Source organism: Oncorhynchus masou, chromosome 33 (assembly GCF_036934945.1).
Source record: "Oncorhynchus masou masou isolate Uvic2021 chromosome 33, UVic_Omas_1.1, whole genome shotgun sequence".
Taxonomy (NCBI): Eukaryota; Metazoa; Chordata; class Actinopteri; order Salmoniformes; family Salmonidae; genus Oncorhynchus; species Oncorhynchus masou.
This window is the reverse complement of record NC_088244.1, coordinates 35593401-35608238: the sequence shown is the minus strand read 5'-3', so window position 1 is coordinate 35608238 and position 14838 is coordinate 35593401. Positions and strand designations below refer to the sequence as shown.

General features: G+C 44.5%; 1 protein-coding gene across 1 annotated transcript in view; it reads right to left on the bottom strand.

The window, feature by feature from the left end:
- Nucleotides 1-4479, bottom strand: part of LOC135527589 (probable serine/threonine-protein kinase kinX) — a 5355-nt gene extending 876 nt beyond the window's left edge. The window contains exons 1-5 of the mRNA XM_064956079.1: nucleotides 4389-4479; nucleotides 3997-4060; nucleotides 3418-3502; nucleotides 1967-2352; nucleotides 1-1650 (exon numbers count right to left, since the gene is read on the bottom strand). The exon at nucleotides 1-1650 is cut by the window's left edge and continues 876 nt beyond it. Of these exons, the coding sequence (XP_064812151.1) occupies nucleotides 814-1650; nucleotides 1967-2352; nucleotides 3418-3502; nucleotides 3997-4041 (1353 nt within the window). The 5' untranslated portion in view covers nucleotides 4042-4060; nucleotides 4389-4479 and the 3' untranslated portion in view covers nucleotides 1-813. The remainder of the gene's footprint in view (nucleotides 1651-1966; nucleotides 2353-3417; nucleotides 3503-3996; nucleotides 4061-4388) is intronic.
- Between the last annotated feature and the right edge of the window lie 10359 nt (nucleotides 4480-14838).

Below are 14838 nucleotides of genomic sequence, written 5' to 3'. Positions count from 1 at the left end.
CAGATGATCCTGCAGGTGAAGAAGCCAGATGTGGAGGTCCTGGGCTGGCATGGTTACACGTGGTCTGCGGTTGAGAGGCCGATTGGATGTACTGTCAAATTCTCAAAAAAAACCGTTGGAGAATGCTTACGGTGGAGAAATGAACATTCAATTCTCTGGCAACAGCTCTGGTGGACATTCCTGCAGTCAGAATGACAATTGCTCGCTCCCTCAAAACATGAGACATCTGTGGCATTGTGTTGTGTGACTCATCTGCACATTTTAGAGTGGCCTTTAATTGTCCCCAGCACAACATGCATCTGTGTAATGATCATGATGTTTAATCAGCTTCTTGATATGCCACACCTGTCTGGTGGATGGTTATATTGGCATTGGAGAAATGCTCACTTACAGGGATGTAAACAAAACATAACATAGCCCCAACGCCGCCATGGGGCACTCTGTTCATAATGTTGACATCAGCAAACCACTCGCCCACACAATGCCGTACAGGTGGTCTGCAGTTGCGAGTACTGCCAAATTCTCTAAACAAATTTGTGCACAAAATCTGAGAGAAATACGCTTTTTGGGCGTTTGGAACGTTTCTGGGATCTTTTATTTCAGCTCATGAAACATGGGACCAACACTTTACATGTTGAGTTTATATTTTTGTTCAGTATAATAAACCATATAATCATGTAACCATGTCAGATTAGTAAAACAATTATAATACTAGTACTGCAATCAGTCTCTTTTTGTAGGTATTCACAGTGTCAAATAATTTATTCACGGAATCTAGATTCTTTGAAGAGGATCCTGCTCCTCAACTGTAAATTACTCCATATCCAATGCTGTTTCAGAGGAAGTCTCATCCTCGTATTTCAAATACCCTCTCTGCCTCAGACTGACCTGAATTGTAATGTTAATAGTGCCGCAGCCCTCTGCAGACATCTCAGTACAGACACGGACAGGGCTATATACTGATTCTTTAATGATTTTCATACATGCGAATTGCAGCTGGCCGAGCAACCTCGATGATGAGTCGCTTGTTTCTTTCCCTTCATCGTTCTTCTTGTTTTTCTCAGTCGTCTCTTTAGCACTGGGGCTAGATTCAAGTTCTTCTGACTCTATAGCAGCTACATCTTCAAGAACATCTGCAATTTCTTCCAGCTCTTCTAGTTCTTCAGCGATTGCTGAGTATATAGCAGCTTCATTTTCAAGAACATCTGAAATTTCTTCCAGCTCTTCTAGTTCTGCAGCAATTGCTGAGTCTACAGCAGCTTCATTTTCAAGAGCATCTGCAATTTCTTCCAGCTCTTCTAGTTCTGCAGCGATTGCTGAGTATATAGCAGCTTCATTTTCAAGAACATATGCAATTTCTCCCAGCTCTTCTTTGGGTACGAGGCTCTTCTCCACAGTTATATCCTCTGTGGGTTCTTCACCAAAGACCAGTTCTGTTGTTTCCTCTTCAGGTGGGCTGCCACTTTCCTCTGTGGGCTTCTCTTCAGTGGTTACTGGCTGCTCTTCAGAGCTTTCAGTGGTGATTTGAATGCTGTCTGCCGTAAGAAAATCCAGCAGTGATGAAAGTTCAGACTCTGCCTCCGGAAATGAGAATCTGACTGCCAGTTGTTTTGGAAACAAATGTGCAGCCACCGAGACTTCGCTTGCCTCCTTTGAATCAACAAGAATTGTTGTTAGATTTGTAATGTGTTTTGTTAAACACTGGAAAGTGAAGAATGACGTGTTGATGTTCTCACAACAGATGCAATATTATTGTAAGTTAATGTTACCAATTCAAAGTACAACTCACTTTACAGTGGCTATATCCGTAGTTAACTACGTTGGAATAACCAAAATCATTTAGATGTAGATATATGAACATTTCAAGTTAGGAGTTGATGATCATTAATCAATGATCACTACACTGAGTAAAGTTGAAATGGAACTTATTCCAACCCAATTTGAATGCTACTGGTTAGATACTTACAGCGTGGACCTCATCGGTCACCGTTACAGAGACTTCCGGGGAACTCTTCTTCTCCTCCACAGTTTTCTCCTTTATCTCCTCCTTTTTAGGGGCTGGATCAGATTTGGGTTGAGGTGTAGCTTTCTTCTTGAAGAGGTTGTCAAATACGTTCACTCTTTCTTTTGAACTCTCCTTGGGCTCCTTCTTTTGGTGGTTTGGTTCCGGTTCTGGTATGGTTTTCGTCTTAGCAGTCTCTGCTTCCGCTTCTGGAACATTCTCAATGACAGGCTCCTGTTCCACCACCACAGGCGCACAACCAGTGCGGTTAGCCTCCACTATACCTGGCTCTTTAGCGGGAGGCCGTGAGGAAGGCTGACTGTTCTGCTCCACAGCTGCTTCACTGGTATCTGCAAGACATGGGTTAGTTGGTGTGACAGGAAATAGAAAGTTATTTGCTATGATTCAACGTTTGTACACAAGCATCAGGTTGGTCATACCTGGCTATGATCGATCTATCGGATGTCTGGCAACATATAATTTTGAAGAAAATGGGAGTATGTGTGGTAAATAGCATGCAACTTCACCAAATGTGTTTTCTATTGATACTACCCTTATGACTGATCAATGCAGTGGTAAGGTCATTACCCTAAATGCAATGCAAGCAAAACCTTCCCTTGCTCTGTATATAGAGCTAATGTGCTACTAGAGACATATAGACTAGTCGTGTGAAACAAACACAACCTGTTCTAGAAACAGTGGCTTTAGTGTCTCACTTGCTGATATCAAATAATATTTTTGGGGGTGCTTATATTTGTCCTGTCACACACAGGTGTGTAATGGACGTATGTTGCTTCACATCCCAACTCCATCTGAGCAATTAAGTTTAAGTGCCTTGCTCAAGGGCACAGCGACAGATTTTTCACCTTGTCAGCTCCGATATTCGAACTAGCACCTTTGGGTTACTGGCCCAACACTCTATCCTCGAGGTTACCTGCCGCCTCTTGACGACCAATATCAATATTATCGCGTTTGGAGAAAATACATATGGACTTGGCCTGAAAATCCTTGTACCTGACTGTTGATCCAGTGAGACAATATACACATAGATAGATCAAACATCTGTTCATCCTCTATGTTCAAGGCTACGCCTAGAGTTAACATTGAACACCACCCAGTAGCACTGACAGACTGCTGTATTTACAGAGAATTAAGAGAGACTTGTAAATTGATCCAGACTAATCCAACAATTCAAGATTGATTACAAGTGACATAGTGTCACTGTCATATCATCCCATTGGAGCTGTGAATGAATAACTAGGATTATAGACCGAGGTGTTGCAACCAGTTGGGCCCAAAGTTTAGGGTATTGATCATGGGGTAACAATCAGGTGACAACAGGATAAATGGCTACCAAACCACTCAAAGCCATATATTAGTGGATGTAATAATGGCCTTGTGTACTGGGCACTTACCACTATTCTCCAGGCCATCGTACAAGATGCTTACTGCATGGCTATTCACTTCTCCTTCCGGGTGCTTGTCCAGAGCCTGCTCGGACTATAAGAAGGATTTTTGATATCACTTTCTCTTGCCATCAGTGTTTTCATTATTTTCAGGACATCACTTTCATCATTACTCAATTTTGTACGGACCATCAATTATATAGTTTAAGATGTATGTGTACTTGTAATATCCCTACTAAATTACTGTCTGTATCTTTAAACTGCTAACATTAGACAGTAAACACTTCCAGGGGTGGACTGGGACCAGAAACCTGCCATTGTTAAAACACTGTTCCATTTCTTCCCCTTGAGGTCCCAACACCAACCCACTTTTTCCTCCAAACCCCCACACTGGCCAATTATTAGACAGATCATCATCATTTTGCTAAAATTAAACTTAAGTTAGACAGGCCCACTAGGCAAAAAATGGACCAGCTCATCTGGTATTTGCCCAAAATGCCAGATGCCTATTCTAGCCTTCTTGCCCCTGCATTCCAACATTCAAAGTAAGACAAGCATGTTGTAAAGTCAGGCTTTTCTCATCAATACCTTGTCTTTGGTATGTCCTTTGTTTTTGGAATGCTCATTGCCCATCTTGATCACAGATGAAACCCTTCAGAAGAAACTGTTTTGTCAGTGTTTGTGCATTTGTTCCTAAGGTTAATGCTGTGATGAGATACTCCATTCTTGCATCAAAATACTATACAGTAGCTTCCAAATAGCTTCCAACAAACAGCGTGAGACGAATTCAAATGTTATGATGTATACCAATAAAATAGGCTACTCATCTTGAATAAATGAAATAACATTTGAAGCAAAGCTAATAGATACAACATAAGAAGTATAGCATACTGTATGTTCACATTAAATGGCTATAGAGAAGCAACAGTGAACCAATGACAATCGAAACAAAGCTAAAAGTATTTGAGGCTATGTCTTACCTTATGCCAACTCCTTTGGTGAGTTTACTACAGTCTCTCTGTGGTATTCCAGCTACTGCTGGGAGCAAATTGGAGATTGACTTACTGCTTTGCAAACTGCTAAACTAAGTATATATAGATAAGAGTTTAGCCCTGTTCTTAAAGGGGTGGGGCTATCTCTTACTAATAAAAAAAGGGATCTATTTGAATGCCAAACACACAACTACAGCAATAACAATCTGTCGACTGTCAGAGCATCTCTGATGCTCACGAATTCTGTCTGGAAATGTTCAAATGAGAACATGATGATAAGCTTTGCTTTATCAGACAGATTTTGATGACATTGCTGGAAACCTCAAAGAGCCCATTAGAAACTGCAGAGTGTGGTAAACTCATGACTAATAGGTTAGGATGCAACAGGATGTGAACGTAGGATATGTGAAACCATTGGAATCATTGCTTGTTTGCTTGGCGGGGCAGTAGTCCAAATAACTGACACATGCTAACTACTTACTTTCACATTAAGCTGTTATACAGCTTACACCACAGCTTTATTTTACAGTGTTTTATTTAGGTTACTGGATTCAGTTGCTTCATATGACAGAAAGAAGAGTTCATGAACGAAATTATCATGAACAAAACAAGTTTAAAATAAACCGACAATTAAATGACAGCATACCACCAAAGAAGTCTATGATAATGTAAAGTTGTTTTTCTTATTTGGCCTGAAAGCTGGATTCATTTTAAGATCATTGACATACCATAACATTATACACTACATGACCAAAAGTATGTGAACACCTGCTCAACAAACATCTCATTCCAAAATCGTGGGCATTTATATGGTGTTGGTCCCCCCTGTTGCTGCTATAACAGCCTCCACTCTTCTGGGAAGGATTTCCACTAGAATGTTGGAACATTGCTGCCGGGACTTGCTTCCATTCAGCCATAAGAGCATTAGTGAGGTTGGGCACTGATGTTGGGTGATTAGGCCTGGCTCGCAGTTGGCATTCCAATTTATCCCAAAGGTGTTCGATGGAGTTGAGGTCAGGGCTCTGTGTAGGCCTGTCAAGCTCTTCCACATTCATCTCGACAAGTTATTTCCGGATGGATCTCGCTTTGTCCACGTGGGCATTGTCATGCTGAAACAGGAAAGGGCATTCCCCAAAACGTTTGACACAAAGTTGGAAGCACAGAATCGTATAGAATGTCATTATATGCAGTAATGTTAAAATGTCCCTTCACTAGAACTAAAGGGTCTAGCCCGAACCATGAAAAACAGCCCCAGACACATTATTCCTCCTCCACCAAACTTTACAGTGGGCACTATGCATTCGGGCAGGTAGCGTTCTCTTGGCATCCGCTAAACACAGATTCATCCCTTTGGATTGCCAGATGGTGAAGTGTGATTCATCACTCAAAAGAAAGCACTTCCAGTGCTCCAGAGTCCAATGGTGGCGAGCTTTACACCACTCCAGCCGAACCTTGGCATGGCGATGTTAGGCTTCTGTGCGGCTGCTCGGCCATGGAAACTCATTTCATGAAGCTCCCGACAAAGAGTTATTGTGCCGACATTGCTTCGAGAAGTAGCTTGGAACTCAGTAGTGGGTTTTGCACTCGGTGGTCCCGTTCTGTGTCGACATTGTTGCTCCTAGATGTTTCCACTCCACAATAATAGCACTTACAGTTGACCGGGGCAGCTCTAGCAGGGCTGAAATTTTACAAACTGACTTGTTGGAAAGGTGGCATCCAATGACGAAGCCACATTGAAAGTCACTGAGCTCTTCAGTAAGGCCATTCAACTGCCATTGTTTGTCTATGGAGATTGCATAGCTGTGTGCTCGAATTGATACACCTGTCAGTAATGGGTGTGGCTGAAATACCTGAATACAGTAATTTGAAGGGGTGTCTATATACTATTGTGTCACATCTGCTCCTGCTACGCCCTCTGGTGTTCATCCGGGAACTTCTTGACCTGCAGTTACTCCCCATGTACACTCTCTCCCTCTCCCTGTGATTGTGTGGTTGGAGACAGGTGTGCTGGAGTCAGAGCAGATCCCTACCAGCTGCAACTCGTTCCATAATCAAGACCTCTACAAATACTCAGTCCTGACACTTACACTCTGCCAAATTGTAATATCTGTTCAGTCAGTTCATGATTAGTCAAAATCATGTTACGCTGCTGTGCCTGTTTCCCTACCTGACACCATTTATCCTCTCATTGCAGTTACTGCTCTGTCGCTGGCTCCTGTCTCCTGTTCCACATCTTACCACCCAACTACTTTTGCTCGAGGTTTTACTCACCACCACTACCTTGGATTCCTCTCAGGACCTGTTCACCCTGTTCTACTCAGCTAACTCCAACCCGGATCTGCACTCCATATCTGTCTGTGTAACAATAAATCATTTGTATCATTAATTATCCTCATCTGAGTCTGCTCTTGGGTTCCCCTGTGTCGCTCCACTTAACACTTTTGTATATATAGTGTATATAATGAACCTAACAGGGGAGAACTGTTAATCAAGACAGACAAAGAGCTGCATAACCTAATCAATGTGGATCATCGTCAATGAACTTGCCACCATAAGGCAATTGTTTCTCGTTCATAGATCAATTGGAAGTTGATAACAGGCAATCAAAACAGAGGTGCTGCTCCAGAAAATAGCAATTGATCCAGACTGAGGAGTGAAATCAAAACATTTTAGACAAAACCAATATCAGCATCAATTAAGTTTGTGTTTTAGTGGCCCAATCAAGTGGGAAAAATATATGATCAGTGATACTCATTATCAATGCCAAGATGACTAGATACAGCTGTAGGCTATAGTTCAAAATGACTAACTAATGACAAACTAATCCTTTTCTGTCTGTCCCGGAGTGTGAATTAAGCTGAAGGGTCCCAAACCAAACTAAAAATAATTAATATTCTCTTCAGAAGCTGATGGTACAATTTTGAGGGACTCATAGCCTGTAAGCTACTTTCTTTCAGCTGTGAGTGAGTGGCCGGAACAATGCACAGACTGTCCCTCATTGAATTCCATGGAGACATGCCAAATCACTCCTGCTACTGTACCCGAAGCATGCAGGCAGGGCCATTCTTTGCAAACATAACCTCAAGAATGGACTTTGTGATTATTTACACAATAATTATGGTCTGAACTTGTTTTATTACCCTATGTATGCTGTTTTAGCCCTTTATGCTTGTTAATTTTGTGCAAAAACACTACCTTTCAAAAGTTTGGGGTCACTTAGAAATGTCCTTGTTTTTGAAAGAAAAGCACATTTTTTAAAATAACATCAAATTGATCAGAAATACAGTGTAGACATTGTTAATTTTGTAAATGACTATTGTAGCTGGAAACAGCAGAATTTTTATGGAATATCTACATAGGCGTACAGAGGCCCATTATCAGCATTTGTGGGTTCGATTAACGGCTCAAAATGGCCAGAAACAAAGAACTTTCTTCTGAAACTCATCAGTCTACTCTTGTTCTGAAAAATGAAGGCTATTCCATGCGAGAAATTGCCAAGAAACTGAAGATCTCGTACAACGCTGTACACTACTCCCTTCACAGAACAGCGCAAACTGTCTCTCACCAGAATAGAAAGAGGAGTGGGAGGCCCCGGTGCACAACTGAGCAAGAGGACAAGTTCATTAGCGTCTAGCTTAAGAAACAGAAGCCTCACAAGTCCTCAACTGGTAGCTTCATTAAATAGTACCCGCAAAACACCAGTCTCAACGTCAACAGTAAAGAGGCGACTCTGGGATGCTGGCCTTCTAGGCAGAGTTCCTCTGTACAGTGTCTGTGTTGTTTTGCCCATCTTAATCTTTTCTTTTTTAATTTTGTAATTTTTTATGGCCAGTCTGAGATATGGCTTTTTCTTTGCAACTCTGCCTAGAAGGCAAGCAGCCCTGAGTCGCCTTTTCACTGTTGACGTTGAGACTGGTGTTTTGCGGGTACTATTTAATGAAGCTGCCAGTTGAGGACTTGTGAGGCGTCTGTTTCTCAAACTAAACACTCTAATATACTTCTGACCCACTGGTGTGATGAAAAAAGGTCAAAGCTGAAATAAATCATTCTCTCTACTATTATTCTGACATTTCACATTCTTAAAATAAAGTGGTGATCCTAACTGACCTAAGACGGGGAATTTTTACGAGGATTAAATGTCAGGAATTGTGAAAAACTGAATTTAAAAGTATTTGGCTAAGGTGTATGTAAACTTCCGACATCAACTGTATGTAGATATTCCATAAACAATCATCAGTTTCCAGCTACAATAGTCATTTACAACATTAACAATGTCTACACTCTATTTCGGAATAATTTTATGTTATTTTAATGGACAAGAAATTTGCTTTTTTTTCAAAAACAAGGACATTTCTAAGTGACCCCAAACTTTTGAACGGTAGTGTATATCCTGATTCCATTTTGTTCAAGCTTATTTGACACTAGTCTTTGAATCCAGTGTATGCTTGACTATTTGAGTTTGAGAATGATGCGGAGCCGCTGTTCCAAGTTGTCAAACGTGGGTTCTTGGTCATAAAAATCCTTGAAAAGTCATGGAATTGTATTATTGTGTTTTCCTTTTTAAAGGTATTATCGAAAACCTAAAGAAGTATAAGAATCAGGCCTACCCTGCACCTCTCTGTGTGTGCTGGGCATCATCTGCGTGTGTGTGCGAGTAGGCAGTTGACCGAGGAGAGATAGATATTTCAGCAACAGAACTAGCCATGCTACATGCTATCTCACTAGTTCACTTTTTAGCTGTAGGCCAAAGCATTAATGTCGTTGACTCGTTGTCGCCATTCTACCAGCACTGTTGAGAAATGAATCTGACCCCGTTATTTGAAAGCTTGGATTCCCCTCTATTAAATAGTAGGCTATGTAATTCCGACAACTTAAAACATATTCTAAGAATAGCCTAATTGACAGATAGCTTCCATGCTGTACGTAGATCTCCCCTGAAACATGTACATTATATTTTAGCCTTGTAGGGTTATCGATAAACAGGTCTTAGTTAGCTACCTTGCTTTGAAGTAGCCTGCAGTACCTTATCCATGTTATCCCTGATTCATTGAATGAGGCAAACATTCTTTAATGATAAAAGTATTTGGTTGCAGTGTTTTATATCAAGGGTGGCAAACATCCTCAAGGGTGGCAACCATCCTCAAGGGTGGCAACCATCCTCAAGGGTGGCAACCATCCTCAAGGGTGGCAACCATCCTCAAGGGTGGCAACCATCCTCAGGGGTGGCAACCATCCTCAAGGGTGGCAACCATGCTCAAGGGTGGCAACCGGGTGTGCAGGCTTTTATTTTGAGCCCTGCTCTAAGACACCACATTGTAGCCTGAACCTGATCTGCTCAATAGGACCTTGATAGGCAGACTAGGGTGTATTTCAGGGCTGGATCAAAAGCCTGCAGAGCCAGTAGCTTACCAGATGGAGGTCTGACCACATGTGTTTTATACAGTAGCCTAACAGTGCAGTTATTTTACATTTTGGGCAGTTAAGTTCCTTGATCAAGGGCACAATGGCAAGCAATAGTAGGCCTTCAGGGGATCATAGACCAGCAGCCTTCGAGTGTCATTACCACATTTATACAGACTTTTCAATGTAGGCTACATAGAGACGCCACCAATTATTGGTCATGGAAATTTGGTTAAAAGTCATGGGAAGAGTCATGAAATTCCATCTGTCCAAATGTGTATGAACCCTTAACAGTGAATAATAAGAGGTTTCTATAGCATAATGTCATTCTGGAATTTCTGTGAACATAGTCTAATGGACCTACTTGAAAAAAGACAGCTCCTGCATCTTTTTCATCCCAAGTCAAGCACTGATTTCAATTAAACGTTTCAAGGACAAATTGCATGAATTTCATTATTTTTGTTGTTGTTGTGGAGACAGTAACATTAGTAATCTCCAAAGATTATACTTTAAGAAAAATGTTTTTGGATATTTTTACATTTTTTATTTGTATGTTTAGCGCACATATAATAATGTACAAGTATGCATTCAATTGTCTACAATAGAATACATGTTATGCACTTGAGTGAGGACCCAAAAGCGGTTTAACAAAAACAGAGTCCTTTAATGTAAACACAGGGAAGACATAGATCCTCTTCAGATGTAGATAATGGAAAAATAGACAACCCGCAGAGAGGGCGACAAATGAAACAAAAAGTCCTTCTGATAATTACAAAAGAGCCCCCTTCTTAGCAGCAGAGGAGAATAGCTGGGTTAGCGGCGACAGGCTGCAGGTCTCTCTGGGTAGGCACGGGTCGTAGAGGAAGAGTGGTACCTGATCTCACGTAGCATCAGATGAACTGGACACAGTACAAACGATAAGACAGTTAGCTGAGTACAGGATGCACTTGCCAGGCAGATTCCGACAGGACGGGACGGGACAATGATGAAGCAAACGAGACGATAGTTTGTTTCTGGCATGAGAAACTCAAACGAGAATCTGACACAGAAAGAAGCAGGAATAGAGAGAGAAATAGAGACCTAATCAGAGGGAAAAAGGGAACAGGTGGGAAAAGGGTGAACGAGGTAGTTAGAGGAGATGAGGAACAGCTGGAGGAGGAGAGAAAGAGAAGGTAACCTAATACGACCAGCAGAGGGAGAAAGAGTGAAGAGAAAGAACAGGAACAAGACATAATATGACAAGACATGACAGTACCCCCCACTCACCGAGCGCCCCCTGGCGCACTCGAGGAGGAAACCTGGCGGCAACGGAGGAAATCATCGATCAGCGAACGGTCCAGCACGTCCCGAGAGGGAACCCAACTCCTTTCCTCAGGACCGTATCCCTCCCAATACACTAGGAACTGATGACCACGGCCCCGAGAACGCATGTCCAAAATCTTACGTACCCTGTAGATAGGTGCGCCCTCGACAAGGATGGGGGGGGGGGGGGCGAGCGGGGGCGCGAAGAACGGGCTTAACACAGGAGACATGGAAGACCGGGTGGATGCAACGAAGATATCGCGGGAGAAGAAGTCGCACTGCGACAGGATTAATGATCTGAGAAATACGGAACGGACCAATGAACCGCGGGGTCAACTTGCGAGAAGCTGTCTTAAGGGGAAGGTTTTGAGTGGAGAGCCATACTCTCTGACCGCGACAATATCTAGGACTCTTAGTTCTACGCTTATTAGCGGCTCTCACAGTCTGCGCCCTATAACGGCAAAGTGCAGACCTGACCCCCTTCCAGGTGCGCTCACAACGTTGGACAAAAGCCTGAGCGGAGGGGATGCAGGACTCGGCGAGCTGAGACGAGAACAGCGGAGGTTGGTACCCGAGGCTACTCTGAAAAGGAGATAGACTGGTCGCAGACGAAGGAAGCGAGTTGTGGGCGTATTCTGCCCAGGGGAGCTGTTCTGACCAAGACGCAGGGTTACGAAAAGAAAGACTGCGTAAGATGCGACCAACAGTCTGATTGGCCCGTTCGGCTTGACCGTTAGACTGAGGGTGGATCCGGGCGAGAGACTGACGAATAAGAATAACTGTCTTCCCCGCTGACGAAGGCAGTCCGGTGATAAAATCTAAGGCGATGTGAGACCACGGTCGAGAGGGAATGGGAAGCGGTCTGAGACAGCCGGCAGGAGGGGAGTTCCCGGACTTAGTCTGCGCGCAGACCGAACAAGCAGCCACGAAACGACGCGTGTCACTTTCCCGAGTGGGCCACCAAAAACGCTGGCGAATGGAAGCAAGCGTACCCCGAACGCCGGGGTGGCCGGCTAACTTGGCAGAGTGAGCCCACTGAAGAACGGCCAGAACAGTAGGAACGGGAACGAAAAGAAGGTTCCTATGGCAAGCGCGCGGCGACGGAGCGTGAGTGAGTGCTCGCTTTACCTGCCTCTCAATTCCCCAGACAGTCAACCCGACAACACGCCCCTCAGGGAGAATCCCCTCGGGGTCGGTGGAGACTACTGCAGAACTGAAGAGACGAGATAAAGCATCAGGCTTGGTGTTCTTAGAGCCCGGACGATAAGAAATTACGAACTCGAAACGAGCGAAAAACAGAGCCCAACGATTAAGTCGTTTGGCAGAACGGATGTACTCAAGGTTCCTATGGTCAGTCCAAACGACAAAAGGAACGGTCGCCCCCTCCAACCACTGTCGCCAGTCGCCTAGGGCTAAGCGGATGGCGAGCAGTTCGCGGTTTCCCACATCATAGTTACGTTCCGACGGCGACAGGCGATGAGAAAAATACGCGCAAGGGTGGACCTTGCCGTCAGAGAGGGAGCGCTGAGAAAGAATGGCTCCCACGCCCACCTCTGACGCGTCAACCTCGACAACGAACTGTTTAGAGATGTCAGGTTTAACAAGGATAGGTGCGGATGTAAAACGATTCTTGAGAAGATCAAAAGCTCCCTGGGCGGAAACGGACAACTTAAAGCACGTCTTGACAGAAGTAAGGGCTGTGAGGGGAGCTGCCACCTGACCGAAATTACGGATGAAACGACGATAAAAATTTGCGAAGCCGAGAAAGCGCTGCAGCTCGACGCGTGATTTAGGAACGGGCCAATTAATGACAGCTTGGACCTTAGCGGGATCCATCTTAATGCCTTCAGCGGAAATAACAGAACCGAGAAAAGGGACAGAGGAGGCATGAAAAGTGCACTTCTCAGCCTTTACATAAAGACAATTCTCTAAAAGGCGCTGGAGGACGCGTCGAACATGAATCGGGAGTGACGGTGAAAAAAATCAGGATATCGTCAATGTAAACGAAAACAAAGATGTTCAGCATGTCTCTCAGGACGTCATTTACTAATGCCTGAAAGACAGCTGGAGCGTTTACGAGGCCGAAAGGAAGAACCCGGTATTCAAAGTGCCCTAACGGAGTGTTAAACGCCGTTTTCCACTCGTCCCCCTCCCTGATGCGCACGAGATGGTAAGCGTTACGAAGATCCAACTTAGTGAAAAACCTGGCTCCCTGCAGGATCTCGAAGGCTGAAGACATAAGAGGGTGCGGATAACGATTCTTAACTGTTATGTCATTCAGCCCTCGATAATCTATGCAGGGGCGCAGGGACCCGTCCTTCTTCTGAACAAAAAAAACCCCCGCTCCGGCGGGAGAGGAGGAGACTATGGTACCGCGTCGAGAGCTACAGACAAATAATCTTCGAGAGCCTTACGTTCGGGAGCTGACAGAGAATATAGTCTACACCGGGGGGGAGTGGTTCCCGGAAGGAGATCAATACTACAATCATACGACCGGTGCGGAGGAAGAGAAGTGGCCCTGGACCGACTGAACACCGTGCGCAGATCGTGATACTCCTCTGGCACCCCCGTCAAATCACCAGGCTCCTCCTGTGAAGAAGAGACAGAGGAAACAGGAGGGATAGCAGACAGTAAACATTTCACATGACAAGAGACGTTCCAGGAGAGGATAGAATTACTAGACCAATTAATAGAAGGATTATGACGAACTAGCCAGGGATGGCCCAAAACAACAGGTGTAAAAGGTGAACGAAAAATTAAAAAAGAAATGGTTTCGCTATGATTACCAGAGACAGTGAGGGTTAAAGGTAGCGTTTCACGCTGAATCCTGGGGAGAGAACTACCATCCAAAGCGAACAAGGCCGTGGGATCCCTTAACTGTCTGAGAGGAATGTCATGTTCCCGAGCCCAGGTCTCGTCCATAAAACAGCCCTCCGCCCCAGAGTCTATCAAGGCACTGCAGGAAGCTGACGAACCGGTCCAGCGGAGATGGACCAAAAAGGTAGTGCAGGATCTTGAAGGAGAGACCAGAGTTGTAGCGCTCACCAGTAGCCCTCCTCTTACTGATGAGCTCTGGCTTTTACTGGGCATGAAGTGACAAAATGACCAGCGGAACCGCAATAGAGACAGAGGCGGTTGGTGATTCTCCGTTCCTTCTCCTTAGCCGAGATGCGGATACCCCCCAGCTGCATAGGCTCAGAACCCGAGCCGGCGGAGGAAGAGGGTAGTGATGCGGAGAGGGGGGCAACGGAGAACGCGAGCTCCTTTCCACGAGCTCGGCGACGAAGATCAAACCGTCGCTCTATGCGAATAGCGAGTTCAATCAAGGAATCCATGCTGGAAGGAACCTCCCGGGAGAGAATCTCATCCTTAACCTCCGCGCAGAGACCCTCCAGAAAACGAGCGAGCAAAGCCGGCTCGTTCCAGTAACTTGAGGCAGCAAGAGTGCGAAACTCAATAGAGTAATCTGTTATGGATCGATTACCTTGACATAGGGAAGACAGGGCCCTGGAAGCTTCCTCCCCAAAAACAGAACGGTCAAAAACCCGTATCATCTCCTCCTTAAAGTCCTGATACTGGTTAGTACACTCAGCCCTCGCCTCCCAGATTGCCGTGCCCCACTCACGAGCCCGTCCAGTAAGGAGAGATATGACGTAGGCGATACGAGCTGTGCTCCTGGAGTAAGTGTTGGGCTGGAGAGAAAACACAACATCACACTGAGTGAGGAATGAGCGGC